General features: G+C 45.9%; 5 protein-coding genes across 5 annotated transcripts; 2 read left to right on the plus strand and 3 right to left on the minus strand.

The window, feature by feature from the left end:
• Positions 1-265: 265 nt before the first annotated feature.
• On the minus strand, positions 266-1,002 carry TRUGW13939_06799 (uncharacterized protein; the record flags this gene model as incomplete). Its single annotated transcript, XM_035489943.1, has 2 exons — positions 266-584; positions 629-1,002. 2 exons carry the CDS (start codon positions 1,000-1,002, stop codon positions 266-268), a joined length of 693 nt encoding a protein of 230 aa, XP_035345836.1.
• A 970-nt stretch (positions 1,003-1,972) lies between these two features.
• TRUGW13939_06800 (uncharacterized protein) lies at positions 1,973-2,824 on the minus strand (the record flags this gene model as incomplete). The annotated part of the gene is made up of 3 exons (XM_035489944.1): positions 1,973-2,033; positions 2,093-2,339; positions 2,410-2,824. 3 exons carry the CDS (start codon positions 2,822-2,824, stop codon positions 1,973-1,975), a joined length of 723 nt encoding a protein of 240 aa, XP_035345837.1.
• A 450-nt stretch (positions 2,825-3,274) lies between these two features.
• On the plus strand, positions 3,275-4,595 carry TRUGW13939_06801 (uncharacterized protein; the record flags this gene model as incomplete). The annotated part of the gene is made up of 4 exons (XM_035489945.1): positions 3,275-3,436; positions 3,504-3,608; positions 3,668-3,892; positions 4,263-4,595. The coding sequence occupies 4 exons, from the start codon at positions 3,275-3,277 to the stop codon at positions 4,593-4,595; spliced, it is 825 nt and encodes a 274-aa protein (XP_035345838.1).
• A 1,418-nt stretch (positions 4,596-6,013) lies between these two features.
• TRUGW13939_06802 (uncharacterized protein) lies at positions 6,014-7,647 on the plus strand (the record flags this gene model as incomplete). Its single annotated transcript, XM_035489946.1, has 5 exons — positions 6,014-6,098; positions 6,157-6,222; positions 6,281-6,661; positions 6,714-6,733; positions 6,802-7,647. 5 exons carry the CDS (start codon positions 6,014-6,016, stop codon positions 7,645-7,647), a joined length of 1,398 nt encoding a protein of 465 aa, XP_035345839.1.
• Positions 7,648-9,859: 2,212 nt separating this feature from the next.
• On the minus strand, positions 9,860-16,391 carry TRUGW13939_06803 (uncharacterized protein; the record flags this gene model as incomplete). The annotated part of the gene is made up of 15 exons (XM_035489947.1): positions 9,860-10,005; positions 10,069-10,308; positions 10,367-10,735; positions 10,791-11,164; positions 11,224-11,498; positions 11,546-11,624; positions 12,538-12,611; positions 12,665-12,690; positions 12,749-12,799; positions 12,851-12,968; positions 13,029-13,657; positions 13,750-14,004; positions 14,083-14,389; positions 15,907-16,222; positions 16,303-16,391. The coding sequence occupies 15 exons, from the start codon at positions 16,389-16,391 to the stop codon at positions 9,860-9,862; spliced, it is 3,348 nt and encodes a 1,115-aa protein (XP_035345840.1).
• Positions 16,392-16,784: the final 393 nt, after the last annotated feature.

Consider the following 16,784-nt stretch of genomic DNA (forward strand, 5'->3'; position numbering starts at 1 on the left):
GGGCATAAGAGCCAACACCAATCGACAATACTGGCTTGCCGCAGCGGGCAAGCGCCGAATACGCCAATCGGCCAAAGACGCCTGGAAGAAGGAGTGGGAGAAGGGTAAGACCGCAGCGCCCACGAGGCGCCTACTAAACGCACCTACCAAGAAAGCCCTGCGCTATTGGGGAGGTCTCCGCAAAGCTACGACATCAATCCTCATACAGCTACGCACCCAAAGAGTAGCCCTGAACCACTACCTCTGGCGAATCAACCGCCGAGACTCACCTTTGTGTCCATGTGACCTCGGGGGACAGACCGTGCGTCATATCGTCATGGACTGCCCGCAGTTCACTGAGGATAGGGACCGCATGTTCGAAAGGATTCGGGGTGTCAAGCGCGCCGCCGGATTCGACAAAATCATGAGTGAGAAAGGCGCGGCAGTCGCTGTCGCGCAGTTTATAATCGATATAGGCATCCTGGACCAGTTCCAGGCTGTCGATCCGCAAGCAACTGGCGACGCAGAGCAGGAACAGGCCGAGGCCGAAGCCAACCAACCAGGGCACTGAGCGTGGCTTGACACGCAGGACGAACGCGCAAGTGCTGGCGCTCCAGGTCCGCGTCAGGACCGGTAAGGACCAGCATACCATTCCAACCCAATCGGGAAATAGGGAGCGAGGAAACGAAGCCCGGTGATTCGGGGGAGAGGCAGACGACTTGGGGAGGCGCGCCGGCGCAGGCATGGCCGGGATGCCGCTGCTGCAGCGGGTGAGCGGGCAGGAAGCGCGCGCGCGGTGCGCCAGGAAGCAGGATCGAGGATAGGAACGGCGGTAGCGAGGGTGAGATTGAGATCGAGCCTGAGGACGGCCGCAGGTGCGCGGCAAAGCAGGCCCTGGTGCAAGGGCTGCAGTGAGCGAAGAAAGTGGGAGAGGAAGCTGCGGAGGACCAGCGAGGTCGCGTTGGTGTTGACATTCCGGATTTCATTTGTTTGCGTGGTTTGCCGTGTTTGACGGCTTTGCATTACTTTCCTTGGCATTTTATTTCTTAGCGTTCCGTTCCTGTGGCGCGCCTCCCGAGCTGCGCCACTGGTGGCTGTGCCACCCGTTATCCTACACCCTACCGGATTAGGGCCCCAACCCTGCATAGCGGCGATAGTACAGAAGCTAGCTACATCAGGTTAATGAGATCTACTACTACTACTACTACTACTAACAGGGTTAGCGCTCGGTGTTAACATTTATGGAACCGTATTGATACATACAAGTAAATTAAAAGTAGGAAATGACCAATAAAATTCAATTGACCAGCGTTATCTATGCAGGTTGGAAAGAGTTATCACACTGCCTTCGGGATAAATGGGGCCAGTTAGCAGAATCGAACGATGTTAAAGTGACCTATAATCCTGGTGCTATAAGCACGTCGATTTTGCTCCTAGAAGCACATCAATCAAGTCGAGTCTTTCTTGCCCTCATTGTTCTTGCATTGTCAGAGCCTACTCCGTATCAACTGGTGCACATTTCAAGATATATCGAACTTTGTGGTATGTTCGTTCATTCTATTTCCCTTATTCTTCTCCTGCTCTCAATTAATGTGGAGATGCAGATCAAAATGCGCTTCACTTCTTATTTATTTGCCGCTATTGTCACCTTTGGGTACACTACATTTGCACTGAGTGTCCCATCGCAGCTCAGGGAACGAGAGTGTTCGGAATTCCCATGCGGGATTTCAGAAGATGTAGATGGAGCGGTTCCTACTCCCGGTATCTTCATCTGATCTTCGAAGAAGCTTCCATGGATTCACAGCCTTTATTTGAGTCTGGTGTTGAAAGAGTACATACTCCCTGCGTGGCAGGCAGAGGGAATGGATCATCGATCGTGAGATCAAGTAATGGTATTCAAGAAGGGGATTGAGGAGCTATTTTATCAGGGTTGCGTTTGGTTCTTCCTGTAAATACAGCTAGAGGGAGAAGATAACATTGACCAAGGCCAGATTTACCAAGGCAAAGACATATTTTCTTCATATTGACCTCCAACGGGCCGCCACATGCAGTAACTGTAGAAATTCATATTAGCATAACCCAGAGGAGTCATCCAGTTGAGATAGAAACGTACACGGGAGGAGGTGGAAATCGCGTCTCCATATCTTTCCATTCATCACTCGCGTCTGGAACATGTGTATCGACCAGTTCTTTAGTCACGGTAATAAACCCAAACTTCTGGTTCAACAGCGACCCAAGGTGGGATGCCTCCACAAAAGATTCCAGACCCATTTCATCTGCTTTCTTTGTACCCCATTCCATCATCATCCTACCGGCACCAAGATTACGATAGTCGGGATCAGTGAAGATAACCTGGAGACCTAAGATTTTGTTCGTTAATCACAGTTTAGTTTTGAATTAACAACAATAACAAAACAGAAGAAGCTATACTCAGGTGTGGTTTTTGATAACGGGTTTTTCGAGGCTGGACAATGGCGCCTACGATTTTCTCTGCGTATTTTTTGCGATCTCCTTCAGGCCAAAAGGGGATACAGAACGGCTTGTCAGGAGCATTCGAATACGGATTTTCCTCATGGATGTGCCAACGGCAACCAGCGATAATTTTGCCAGTGGCTACATTAGTCACTTTGAGCCAGTGACTGGTCGGATCTGAGCGGTGCATGTGCATCATGGCTGCCTGGCATTGAGCCACCTGTTTTTCACGCGCTGCGGCGCCGTCATCGTCGGCAGGGAATGTGAGGGGAAGTGGTGTGACGCGAGGCTCTGTAGAGTAGGCGCGCCATAAAAGAGGAATTAGTTCGCTAAAATCACCATCTGAAGTGACTTCAGCAAATTCAAAAGCCATAGTGGTTTGATATGATTTTCAAACACAAGTTGATTGATAGGATCGAGTTGAACGAGGTTGATTTTGAGTCCACGAAGAACCGCTCATCACATGACAAGATAACAAAGAAATCATCTTTTCTCCTCTTCTTCTCGACCTATGCCTGATAATATTAATCAATAGCAAGTTAGCACATGATTATTCTCGGAGCATATTTAGTATGACAAATTCATTGCTTCGAATGCGGTTACAGTACATTACGCGGCGTTACTACTGTACGGCTGCCGATCGCTGCATGTCGATCAATTCAAAGGTCTCACGCCAAAATAACACCGATGGGCCCTAAAATATGCGATAAGTTACGAGCCCACTGTATAGTGTACTGATGTTTTAGGCTTGAATTCTGTTTGGCTTGCCCTTCGAGGTCATCGCCTTCGCCATCGCCATAACCTGGCGTACTCTGTGTATACCATGTCGGCGGAAAACACAGCAGACAACCCAGGGCGCATTGTGTTTGTTATTTCATGGTTTCTGTTCTGTGTCCTTTGGTTGACGGTTGGCACTCGTATGGTGACGCGATGGACCTTGACTCGTAGATTCGAAGGTGATGATATTGTCACCTGGATCGCTTTGGTACATACATCCTATCTTTGTTTATACAATACAGAAAGGGCATTCTAGTTGACATCGTTTTCTTCAGCTACTTGGCAGTGCACAAATAGCTGCGGTGACTGTGGCAGTTTACAATGGCCTTGGACAAAACATAGCTACCTTGAGCGCCTCGCAAATATCCCACTTTCAGCAGGTAAGCTGCACAGGACGGGTATTGGTTTCTTTTAATAACTCTTGTGATTGTGTATCCAGTCCCTCTATGCCTCAGATATATTGAGTGTCTGGACGTTAGGCCTTTCCAAAATTGCTGTTCTTCTTCTTCTCGTCCAAGTGACACCGATCGAATCCCATTTACGACTGGCTTTTGGGGTGGGTATCTTTGTTCTTCTATGGGCGCTGTCTGCTTTCCTGGTGGTTGCCTTTGAATGCCATCTTCCACACGCCTGGCAATTTATTGGCAACCAATGTGTGAACCGAGTAAGCCTGACACCTCGGTTTTTGACTTGAAGTGGCACACTGGCTGACTTAAATACTTCTGCTCAAGGCAGCATTCTGGACCTCATTTGGAATCCTCAATATTGTGACCGACTTGATGTTGATCCTCCTGCCCACGTTTATGTTTTTTAGACTTCATGTTCGGTGGCGTCAGAAGGCTACAATCTAGGTTCTTGTGCGTCTCCCTTTTGAAAAAACGAAACTACGGCTGGTAGTGCTGACTTTTTTTTTAACTCTTGGTAGAGTTATTATAGTCGCAATTTGCCAGCTTGTTTACTCTCGACACATATACAACTCGACCAACCCGACATCAGACATATGGAAGGCGGCTTTGTGTGGACAAGTGGTCCAGAATCTCAGCATCGTCACTAGCTGTGTCCCCTACCTCAAGCCATTTTATCTCGGTCTCGAGTCTGGACTGATGCAGTCCAACGACCCACTCCGCACAAACAGTCGCAAGTTTATGAGCGCATACACCTATTCAGACGCATATGCCTATGCCTATCATCGTCACAAGCCCGATCCTATCGCGCGGGAGTCTTCCGGTAGCAATGGAAAGGGCCCATCTCCGGAGAGAGATAATACCGTCGATTCAGATCATGACAGCGTCATTGAATTATATGATCTCAGTGATTATTTGGACGAGGGACACGCTGACGAAGACAACTTAATGACGCATTCTTGAAAATGTGGAGAATCAGTAGATCAAGTTATTCATAATACATATTCAGCTTACACGGGCCTTGATAATACGATACCGTACACTGGTTACACAAGGTGGATATTTGACCGTCGGATACGCTCTGGATAGTCTCCGGATAGTCTCCGGATAGTCTCCGGATCTTCACGTCTAGTGAAAGTTTAACTATATTGAGTCAAGAGAGCAGAGTGCATTCTTTCCAGCTACAGTAGTATACCCCGATTGGTTCCCTGCTTTCATAAGTATGATATGTTCAAAGCTGCTATGCGATGCGATCCCTGTCCTTGTTATCTCCTCCATAATATCAATGATCTTCACGCGGCATGTATACAATTGGCTGCAGTGGCTGAGGTGGTACTGGCCGTGCATGAAATGATGAATGGCTTATTTGAATATTTTCAGCCCCGTGGATTTAATCTCTTCGGCTTGATTCTTGATTTAAATGGCTATTTGGACCCCTGCCTTGTGGGTTCATATGTACCAAAGCCCCTCCCTCCCTTCGAGACACCGTTATTATACGAGGCGTGATCTCTATCAAACGAGGTCATATTGTCATATTATTGTTTTGGATCGAGTTATAGGCTTTTTGTTGTTCTCATTTTTTCTTAGATTGACAGCGTTTTTTATTCTTATTTTTATATTTTTATCACCATTAAATTGTTCCTAGCTGTGACGACGAGTCGATTCCTATCCTCTAAGAGTACTCTGCAACGAGAAAACCAAACATGAGAAGGGAAAGAGGAAGAGAAAGAACCTCCCCCGCTAGTTACATGAGAAATATTCCTTTGTGTGCGTCAGTCTATTCCCTTTATGGTTCCGCATGAGGTTATTCCCATCTCAGTACCGCTCTCGGTTCCCTTTCCCTGGTGGTGCCTCAGGCCGCCACTGCTGGTTCCCGAGGCCTGGGTCAGGACCGTCACACTAGCCATGCAACAGCTAACCCTCTTTGACGACATTCCTACCGAAAGAGACTCGGCGAGCCGAGATCTCAGTGACTTGGCCAGAGTAGGGAAGAACCCGGTGTTGAAAGTTGGTATATTCAACTGCCTGGCAGAACAAAGAGAAATTGATAGTCGTTTTCTTTTTTTCAGAGACAGTTCGGTTTCATATCCATGTTAGGCTTTGCTTGTGTCGTCTTGAGCACCTGGGAAGGAGTGTTGTGGTGAGCAATCAATTGATGATGCTATTTCTGACATATTATATTTTAGTCAAGCACTAACAACCATGAAACAAGTCTATTTTCCCAAGGATTCGTAAAGTAAGAGTCATGATCATGTAAAACGCGCATGGGTACTTACGTCTCACCATCAGCGGAGGGCCGGCTGGCCTTGTGTATGGATTTATTCTAACTGCAATTGGTACACTGTCTATTTTCACAACCTTGTCGGAACTGGCATCAATGTATGCAATCTCCTACACTTTCACCTCTTGGTGCTGTATCCTTTGCTGACATGAGAGCACTGCATTACAGGGCCCCTGTAAGCGCAGGTATGACGAGGCATACTGATGTAGTAGACTCGGCCCTAACATCAATTTAACTGACTAGGTCAATATCATTGGTGTGCTATGCTCGCTCCTCGAGAATATAAAAACCTTGCTAGTTACGTCACCGGTACTGACTGTCCTTGTTCTTATTTAATGAGGCATAAAAAACTGATGAGGCCTAAAAGGATGGCTGACCGTCTGCGGTTGGCAAGCAGCCGTCACCTCGTCCTCCTATCTATCTGGGACAATGCTTCAAAACCTGATCATGCTGAACCATCCGACATATCAACCCAAAACATGGCAAGCAATGTTACTGATGTGGGCTGGCCTGCTTATCGCTGTGTTCCTCAATACCATCGTCAGCAATTTTCTGCCCAAGATTGAAGGCGCCATTCTCATATTTCACGTCCTAGGATTCTTCGCCATCTTGATTCCATTAACATACCTGGCCCCATCACAAAGTAGCGGCTCGGTTGTGTTTACGCAGTTTGTGAACAATGGTGGATGGCCCAGCCAGGGTCTGTCATTTTGGGTGGGCTTGAATAGTACAGTGTTTATGTTTCTTGGTAAGTTTCATTCTTCATGATTGCACAAAATCCGAGCCTAACATAATTACAGGAGCGGATAGTGTGATACACGTACGTTTTTCTCGTTTTTCTCCCCAGCCTGTCAATCATCCGATCAACCTAACCAACCACCATTGTAGATGTCAGAAGAGATATACGACGCCGCAAGAAACGTACCTCGGGCCATTATCTGGAGCATCCTGATCAATGGTATGCTCGGGTTTGGCTTGCTTTTAGGCACCCTTTTTACTCTAGGAGACCTTGGAAGGGTGCTTAAAACTCGTTACGACTATGTTTTCATCCAGATATTCCTGGACAATACGGGGTCCATCAGTGGAGCGACAACAATGGCATGCATTTTGCTTTGCTTGACCTTTTTCTCGACCATCGGCTTGGTCGCATCTTCTTCTCGAATGACGTGGGCGTTTGCTCGGGACCGTGGCCTTCCTGGCTGGCGATACCTCAGTAAAGTCGAATCGAAACGGGCAATTCCTGTTATTACCATCCTATTTACAGCCATTTTTGCCATCCTCCTTGATCTTATCGACCTCGGCTCAAGTACTGTGCTTAACGACATCATGTCACTCAGCGTCAATTCCATGTACGGTTCATACTTTATTTCAGCCAGTCTGCTGCTCTGGCGTCGCTGTGCCGGTGACATTGTCGATGATCGACGAGAAACTTGCATCACAGCCAACTCAATCAGGCTATCCTGGGGACCATGGCGCATCCCCGGAATTTTAGGCATCATTAACAATGCTTTTGCTTGTGTCTGGATGGTGGTTGTTTTATTTTTCACAAGCTGGCCTCCTGCCACACCCGTCACCGCGAGTACGATGAATTATAGCATCTTTGTCACTTTTTTCGTGGCCATTGTTAGTACCATCTATTATATTGTATGGGCTAGGAAAAGCTATCATGGCCCTGTGGTGGAGACCGTTCAGTCGGTTGAGATGGGTGCGACTGAATCTTTGAAAAGTGCTTAAAGAGCGTCAACTACTAATACCACTAAAAACCGGCCGAATATAAATATATGTCCAACACTTCAATTAATGTAAGTGAGACTTGATAGTAAGTAGATAGTAAGTATACTAACGAAATCTATATTTCTTAAAAAAACTATATAGTAAGATAGTTCGAGAAAACATGCCTTTACTAAAATAGATATGGCTTGTCGGCATAAGAACCACACCCGTCAGTATAAGACCGACTGATAATAAAAATTTCTCGCATGCCCTTGACTCGAGTTGCTTCACTCTCTTTGGTGTGTTTTGACGATTCATTCGAGTGGCTATAGTGATTGTACTCAACATTCCAAGTACTGTCAATGGGTGATGCCTTCCTTGCTATTAGTGGCTTGTTTCTTGAGAGTTGACAATGGGATTGCAACAGTCGTTTTGGTACGCGGTTGGTCGAATATCAAGTAATAGTATAACCCTTCTTCTGTATAACTACTTAAGGGAGAGAAAGGCTGCGTGTCTTCATTACAGTTCGATTTAGTTCGATTTAAGTATCCTTATAGCCCATAATAAGACCTAGGAACGTTTCAGTGGCGCAGTCCAAGAGGGCAGTTAGTAGATAGTTGGGAACCAAAGAGTTCCCATCGAGCTACAATCCATACAGGTCGCAACTGACGTCCGCATCAGTACCATAAGTCAATACTGAGACGAGTCGCATTATCGAGGCGATATACACACTGTTCGGTCAGTCTGCTATTGCCAACAATTGGAATGAGAGGCCTACTTACAAACTGCCTAGAAGAAATATTGAGATAATAGCTCCTTTGAGGCTGCTCGGCATCTAGTATTGCTCCCGTCCTAAAGTGAAACTGATGAAAGAAGAAATAATTTAAAAAGCTTATAATCTCTGAAATAGACCACACCGCTGAGTAATAGATGCTATCTGATATAGGCTGGTCGCAAATAATGGTAGGCTTTCATATTACAGAATAGATAGTATTTATCTATTTTATTCTTCAATAATATTTCTATCTACTAACAAATAAAAAGACAGCAAAATTAATTTATTAATTTTATATTTGCCTAGGAGGTAATCACTGTCTAGAAGGTAACTAAATCTTGACCACTATTTACCTTTCATGAGCTGACCCCATCGTGCTAAGATTTAATGTCCCAAAGACAAATTCTCTAGAAGTTTGATGCGATGGCCAGTGAGGTGAAACCATAGCAGTGCCAGTCTCTATTCCGCGCTGTAGAGGAGAGGAGATAACTACTATTTATTGGAACCTGTAGCTAAGTTAAGAACACAGACCAATCAGAGTATAATATTCTAGAATATTGTGATTTAAGCGCGAATCAATGTACAGCCACAAATAGAGCGTCTTGTGAAGGGCCGAGAAGAATCCTTATTAGCAGCCGTGTAAAGTATCTTATGGAATGAATCCTTCAGCCTCTTGTACACATTTGAGAATAAGGAATTATATGTGACGGCTGCGGCAGAGGCTGAGGCTATCCCCAAGGGTAGGAGCTGCCTCGGAGCCGGGTGCGAGCCTCAGGCAGAAAGAGGCCTCAGGCAGGAAGGGCAACAACCCTAACCCGCGGTGCCAGATCTGGGAATAGCCTCACCCCGGGGGGGCCATAAGGGGGCAAGCTGGTTACCTAAGCACACAAGGTAAAACCTTCCTGCAGGCCCTGGTAGTTAGATTCCTTCCCCGTGCTTGTTGTTTTAGAGAACCGCACCCCTAGATAGAAATCAACATCTTTGGAAAATGCACGTCACAGATGCCAGTGTCTCTGAGAGGGATCTTGCGGAGAGAATTACAATTGATCCAGTCGTCTCGTGTACGCGAGTATGTATACCTCCTTGTCGACTGACCAGTATTGGTTTCGTGCCTGGCTTCAGGACGTCTGTACTCATACTTGATGTAATGAAGATGCTTCGTCAAAACTACAGTGCGAAACGAGCACTTGAGATGCTAAGATAACTGATATATGGAAGAATAAGGTGAGGCGGGGGAAATGCAATATTTGAGATTAAAAATTATGTATAATGCATCTTATGGAAAAAAACTTTTACATCAGCCTATCACATGAGTTAAGTGTAAATCGAAATAAACGTCCCAGGGGAAAAAGAATAGGCCACAACTCAGTAGTACCCAGCGTATCAAAACAAAACTGCTATGCCGATGATAACTCCTTCTTATGTATAAGTAAATACTGAGTGACTCCGACGAGGAATTTAACCAATAGCTGTCAGCGAGAGTCCTTTATAGAAATACCTAGCCAGCATCAATATTAGACTAGAGCCAACTATGATGGCACCGGTAAATATCCATAGTGCATTAAAACCGTGCTGGTCTAAAACCACCCCACCAACGGGTGTTCCTATTCCTTAGTGAGCTCCTACCCGACATTTCCATGTAAAAGTAGAGATTGATTTCGACTCACCAATCAGATATCCAAAAGAAATTATAGCAAAGGCCTGACCCAGTCTTGTTCCCGTCATGGCTCGGTTATGAGCTGAAAGGCGGATAATGGTGGCCGTGGGAGACGAGACGAAAGTTCCGGAGAAAAATCCATATAGGACCATGAGAACAATTATACCAGCGGCATCCTTGACGGCAAGAATGCAAAATGCTAGGAGGGCAGACAGAAAGGCGCACGGGATCATGGCGTTCATGGCTCCGACTGTATAAAAATTAACTATATTCAACAAGGAACAAACGCACGGTACGAGGCAACTCACTTTTATCAGAAACCATCCCAGGGAGAATACGGCCGAATGCACTGGTGGCATTAAGAATAGAGAGGAGATAGAATCCGAGGTTCGAATTTGTAAGTCCAGTCTTAATGGCAAAGCTCTGGACGTAGAAGAACGGCTGGTAAAGTCCCAGAAAACCGACGAATACAGAAAACGTGAAAACAGTGTATGGGACCTCTTTAAAGGCAGCTAGGTCAAGTAGGCCTCGTCGCGCTTGTGGTTTGACTCTGGGTTTCAGCACCAGAATGGCGACCAGTTGAAGAGCCAGAGTGATGAAGCCGATGACACGAGTAGCCCATCCAAAGCCGACGGTGGGCTGAAGCCTGTGGAAGACGATGGGATAAATGACACCGCCTTAATGCTATTAGCCGTGCTGGATTATAATGTGTATCCTGTGCTGAAAACTCACCTAGACTACTGCCAGCGGCAGCGATACCAGTAGCCGTGGACAATTTTGTGGTGAAGTACTGGGAAGCGATAAGGTTGCCAATCATACACAGCATACCGCCTCCAATGCCTACACAGATACCCTGGGCGAGGAAGATCTGCCAGTAATTGTCGCAAAGACTCAGCATCATTTGACCGAACACACTGAAGAAGGAGCCTCCGATAATCAGCGCGCGGGCATAGCCTGCGTCGTAGATGGGGCCACTCAAGGCTCCGACAAAAAGAAGGAGCCAGGATTGAACTGAGCCGATCCATGCGATGTCTGAGGGCGACGAGCTTTGGAGGAGTTCCAATTCGTAATAGGTTTGAAAGGTGCCGAAAGCGTTGGCAATGCCCCTGGCTGGACTTTAGCATATATGACTCGAATATATAACGAATAACAGAAGGGAACTTACCATGAGTTACAGAAGAGAAAGTGCGCCCCAAGAACGGTTAGCCAAGCCTGTGTGCCTCCATTGGGAGGTGGCTCTGGCGTGTCTGTAGGCGGCGGAGGTGCTGCTTCTTCGTCTGATGGCTGGCTGTCAGCTGCGACAGGCTCTGTTGAATCTTCGGCGCGCTTCTCATCCAGCTCAGTGCCTGGATTGATAGTGCTAGTCTGAGAATGGGCGGCCGAGTCCTGTGTAGGGGACTTGGCCTGGCTGTGTTCGACTACGCTGGACATTGTGTCTCGCTGCAGGAAGTCGGCGGCGATGAATAACAACACAACCAACGACCAACGTGATCAGGCTGATAGTTGAGAAGGAGGGGGGATCGACGGGAAGAATGGTTTTTTTCCTGCGCTTCGACGGGTTTGGACCTGGACGGGGTAAGTTTTGCGCCTAGCACTGAACTATTATTATTAAATTTATTTCTATAAGACTTATCTTAATATTGCGCTACGGAGTACGGAGGTGCTCACCAACCAGTACTAAAGTCAATAGATAGTGCTCATATTAATAATAAGCGCGAGCGAAGATCTCGCCCATGAGGGCATCCCGCAGAGCGAGATCTCCAGCTCGCTGAGCGAGGATGATCAATCTGCGAGTCACAAAAAAACGGGCCGCTGCTCGACTAAGCAAACTTTTGGTACTTCAATGTTACCAGGCGCGGGTATCGTTACGACGGAGTACGTATCTGTATTACCCGGTACGGCGTAGCTCCGTTTCGGCGGTTTCGGGCCTTGCGGGTCCACTTGCGTGCTTGGCAGGGGTGGTATTGCCTGGTAATCATGTTTTAAACCTAATATCATATTACGCCTGCATGTGTACTCTCCTGTACTCTGCACCGCGTGCCACATTACTGAGAATTTTGCTTGCCTTGTGTTCATGCAGCAATTTGAAGTCCAATATAATTAATCATTACTTTGAATAATGCAGCATGAACCCGTGGGAAATTTGTAGTTAACTGTATAATAAGTGGTTGGGCTGGCTGATCGATCCAAATCTCTATGGGACAACAATTTTATTTTCTATTTCTATTTTTATTTTCTTAAATAGCATAAAATATAAATTTATTCGACGTGATACCATTGTGTTCTTAAGATACTGAACGCAAAGACTACGAGAAGCCCGTGGACAAGAAGCAAAAACGCGAGTCGTCGTTTCAACCAACTAGCCAAGTAAATGAGCCACTCTATTTCGCCTGAAGCGTCACCAACAACCCTTCAATTTTGACGAACGAGCTAGATCTAATTAGCATACTTTCTTTTTATCCTGAAGCAGGTTCCTTACATAGTGTGTTCTGTGACTTGAAGGTCCGGCGTGGCTAGGTCAATGTCAAAGCTATGGAAAAGGCTTGGAATAAGCTGCGCCATGTTAGTCATATTTTTTACTATCATTATTTAGTGACGATGCTCACCTTGGACATCTCAAGCCATGCAATGTCTAGTGCCGAGTTGATTAGTTAAAACTTCAATGCCAATTCAAAATTAACCAAGCTTACGTCTTCCGAGGCAAAATCGCGCTCCAGCGCCGAAACTGAAAAATATACGTTCTAGGCGATGTTAGACAGGATTAAAAAAAATGACATGCTGGTAAAGCATACTCATGTCGCCAACTCGCTCAGAGTCCTCCATCCACCGTTCTGGCCGAAAGGCATCCGAGTCTTCTCCAAAGGTTTTTTTGTCACGGTTGATCACCCAGGCATTCATACTCAGCGTTGTCTAGCCCTTGTGTCAGTACTTCAGAGCACGAAGAAAAGGCGTCAAGTGGGGTTATCTCACCCCCTCAGGATAATATCGTCCGTCGATAGTAACACCCCCCTGAGGCACTCGCCGGCCAATGTTCATTCCAATTGCGGGGTGAAGGCGCATTGCTTCCCACATCACCGCTTGCAGGTAGGGCATGTCATTGGCCATTTCTAGGCTAAATATACCGCACTGTTTAACATTTTTTTTCTGGGCCATTGCCTCAATCTCGGCCAAGAGGATCTTTTTCTTTTCCGGATTCTTCAACAGATATAAGAGCATTGCAGAGAGGGAGATGGCGGTGGAATCACTGCCTGCAAAAATGTTGCTGGAGACCTGTGAAGTAAGGGAGATGTCATCGAAAATCGGCTTCTCTTTTTGAATGTCAAAGAACTGAGCGAGAACGTCCGCATGCGAACTACCTCGTTCTTTGCGTTCGGCGATGGCCGTTGCCGCCATTTTCAACAGACTGCCCTGTCGCGCAGTGACAGCGAGATGGTTACCGATGACAGGGGTCAGTCTAGCATTAAGCCAGTATAGCCAAGGTACGTAGCCGGACCAAGCTGCAGATCGTAGCGAGTTTTCAATAATAGCGAATGCACCGTCGTCTTTGCCAGATTCCATGAAGCCAAACCTCTTCGAAAACGTCACTTCTCCGATTACATCTGCATCCATCTCATTAAATCTTGGGCCATATACCGAAAATTTGCATTGGAAAAGAATTGCAACAGCAAGAAAAGTACGTGGGAAAACCAACCAAAGCCGAACAAGTGAGTCCAATAGCTAATATCGACCTGCTGGCCACTCATTTCCGCCATTTTCGTGATGAAAACCCCAATCGCACTATCGACGTATGGTTCCAGTTTCTTCATGTTCGACAGTGAATATGTATTGGCTACAAGTCGTCGTTGGTTACGATGTATCTCTGTGTTTCGTTCACCGAACAAGTCCCACTTGCGGGTTCCCTGCCAGACACTGTACCAGTCACTTTTGCGGAATCCGGTTCCAGCGCCTGCGTAACACATTAGCACATTGTTTTCTCCATCCTCAGCCCCATCATAATCAGGGAAGCATGGAGGTGGCTACCTACCATAGATGATATTGAACGCCTCTGGGTTCGAAGTGCTGACTTCATTCGGACCAGTTCTAACCAGCGTTCCATATTTCTTGTGCATAGCCATCATGTTCCGGTGCATATTGCCTTTGCGTGAGTAGTATACATTCCACCAGGCTGTCCACCTCGCCAAAAATGGACCTGGGATGCCCTTGAAAGGATCTCGAACGTAAGCCAAGGAAAATATGACAATCAAAGCCAATCCGATGATCCAAGTGAATGGGATCACATCTTGGTTGCTGAAGTTCAGTAAGTTCTGAATCAAGCCCAAAGCCATAGCTGGCTGTCAGGTAAAATAGGCTATCACTATGTGTATTCTAGTAGAAATTCCTGTCGGGATATTCTTCGGGGTGGGGAGAAAGTTCGGGTTTAAGAGCAAGAAGCCAAAGCATCTCCATTCTTCGAAGACGTTTCCACATTTCACGCGGTATGTTATGATTTTATACTCCGTACACGGCGGGCTTTACCATCAAGTGGAGGGAATACGGGCTTACTCAGATTTGTAGCGTGAGGGGGCCACACTGTGGAGTGGGCTTGGTTACCACTTATATAGCGGAGTAGTAGTAGGGTAGCAGAACACGCCTGCAAACAATAAGCTCATGGCGAGCGAGTAGTAACGGGTTTACTAACTTTACAAGCCAATATAACTATTATACTATGCGTGCCCCCCCTAGCAGAAAATCTGGCTTAGCCTTCACGTTGCATTGCAGAAATTTCCACCTACCAATGATTCGGCAGTTTGACTTAGTTTTATTGTTTATTGTGGATTGATCATGACAAAAGATTTTTTTTATCCTAGCGAGAATGAATCAGACCGAGAACCCACTGTAAGTCCCGTAAGCAATATAGAACCATGTCTTCAAGGATTATTGCCACTAAAGAACAATTTGTTATTCAGGAACAAGCGTTGAGCTATTCAAATAAGGTGTCCACGTAAAGGTGAGTAATACGTCTATCGAGAGTTGTGCAGGGTAAGCCTTCGCGGTCTTCTCGGCTGCTTCGCTCAGCCAACTTTGTTCGGTGAATTTCGCAGAGTGAAGTTGGCGAGCGATAAGTGGTGGTTACGCAGGTGGTCCACATGGCACATGCAGCTATTGTGTGTATTGTCAAAAACACAGCCATACCCAATAAAGTAAAGCGGTAAGGTTTGTTAATACTGAGTATGTAATATATTTGGAATACTAATATAGACTTAACCATTTTTTGGATACTACTTTCTAGGCGGTCAACAATCGGCACTTTTGTCTGAATCAGGCCACCAATCAACCGTAGGATTATTATTACAAGATATTTCGTAGGTTGCACGCTTTTTCGTTAACATGAAGAAATGCAGCTACCCGGGAACATTTAATATTGTGGCTATGTTATAGGCTCGTATAGGTTCGTATGGCGATGCGCACTGTGTAATGTCGTAAATTAGAGATGTGTTTACTCGGCGAGTACAGAGCACAGGAAGTCCAATTGCCCCATATATGGATGTATCTAGTTATAAGGATCATAATGCTGTTGAAATTGGGGTAGATGATAAGGTAATCATCGACCTGCACGCGACCTCATCGTGTATTTGGACACTATTCCATTTTGAAAAGAAAATTGGGTATTGTGGTCTCCCTCCCCTACAATTGCAGGGTATCTGCTTGATTAGGCAAGTAGTGTGAGCATATAGCGCTGTGCTGTGTACGTTAAATCAATTTTTATTTCTCAGAGTTGACCGAATCACATCGGTGCCCGCCATGCCGATTTGAACTTAGTAGTCAGCACCGTTGTCCACACGTTGTGCTTGCAAACAATTCAACTCACCGGGAAAATTTGTGCATTCTCAAAATCCCACACCCCATTTTGCGCATAGATATCCCTCCCCACAATCTCGCGTGCCTCCTGAGCAGATGTCGCCTGGATAACTACCATGCTTCCCTTGAATGGCGGTGTTTCGCTATCGGTTGGGTGCGTGTTAAACATTGTTCCTAGCCATAGCGTAGTTAACAAGCAGTACTTATGGTTGGATCGCGCATCGATAATTTTCATTATGGTAGAAGTAGGAAAAGGAAGAGGAAACAAACCACCAGAGATGAGAGTTTGAGATTCCATCAAGGGACGGAGACCTTGAATATGGATTCTATTTGGAACATTGAAAGGTTAGGGAGAAATGGAATTGGTTTCCTGCGTATATATACGTATGACATAGACTAGACGTACGAACGATATTCCATTCTTTTCGCATTCGTCCCGGGCTTGTCGAGGATTATGCACAGATACTCAAACTTCGGAGCCTCTGCTGGCGCCATATCTTGGTAAACGTTTGTGTTGAAGGGCTTTGATTAATGGTTTGAAGTAGCAAGAAATATTGATGGGATTGATATAAGGCTTCTAGAGGAGTTGCGGGTTAAGTACTGTAAGAGGATGCCTCGCACCATATTCGACCAAACTAGAGGACAAGTTAAACGGTGTCAGCAGGTTTAACGCTCAGGCAATGACGTGAGTTAATTTGTCATCTATATGATTGACATTGTTACGTCTTTTGGGGCGGGGAACAATAATATTAATCATGACATGCAGGGCGGAATATTGTAGCCATCACAGGAATTGAAGCCGCATATGGATGAATAGAATTCTATTGACACCGAGAATACATTAAGAAGAAAGACGAAAAACGAAAAACGAAAACAATAGAATAGAGC

This window comes from Talaromyces rugulosus, chromosome IV, assembly GCF_013368755.1.
Source record: "Talaromyces rugulosus chromosome IV, complete sequence".
Taxonomy (NCBI): domain Eukaryota; kingdom Fungi; phylum Ascomycota; class Eurotiomycetes; order Eurotiales; family Trichocomaceae; genus Talaromyces; species Talaromyces rugulosus.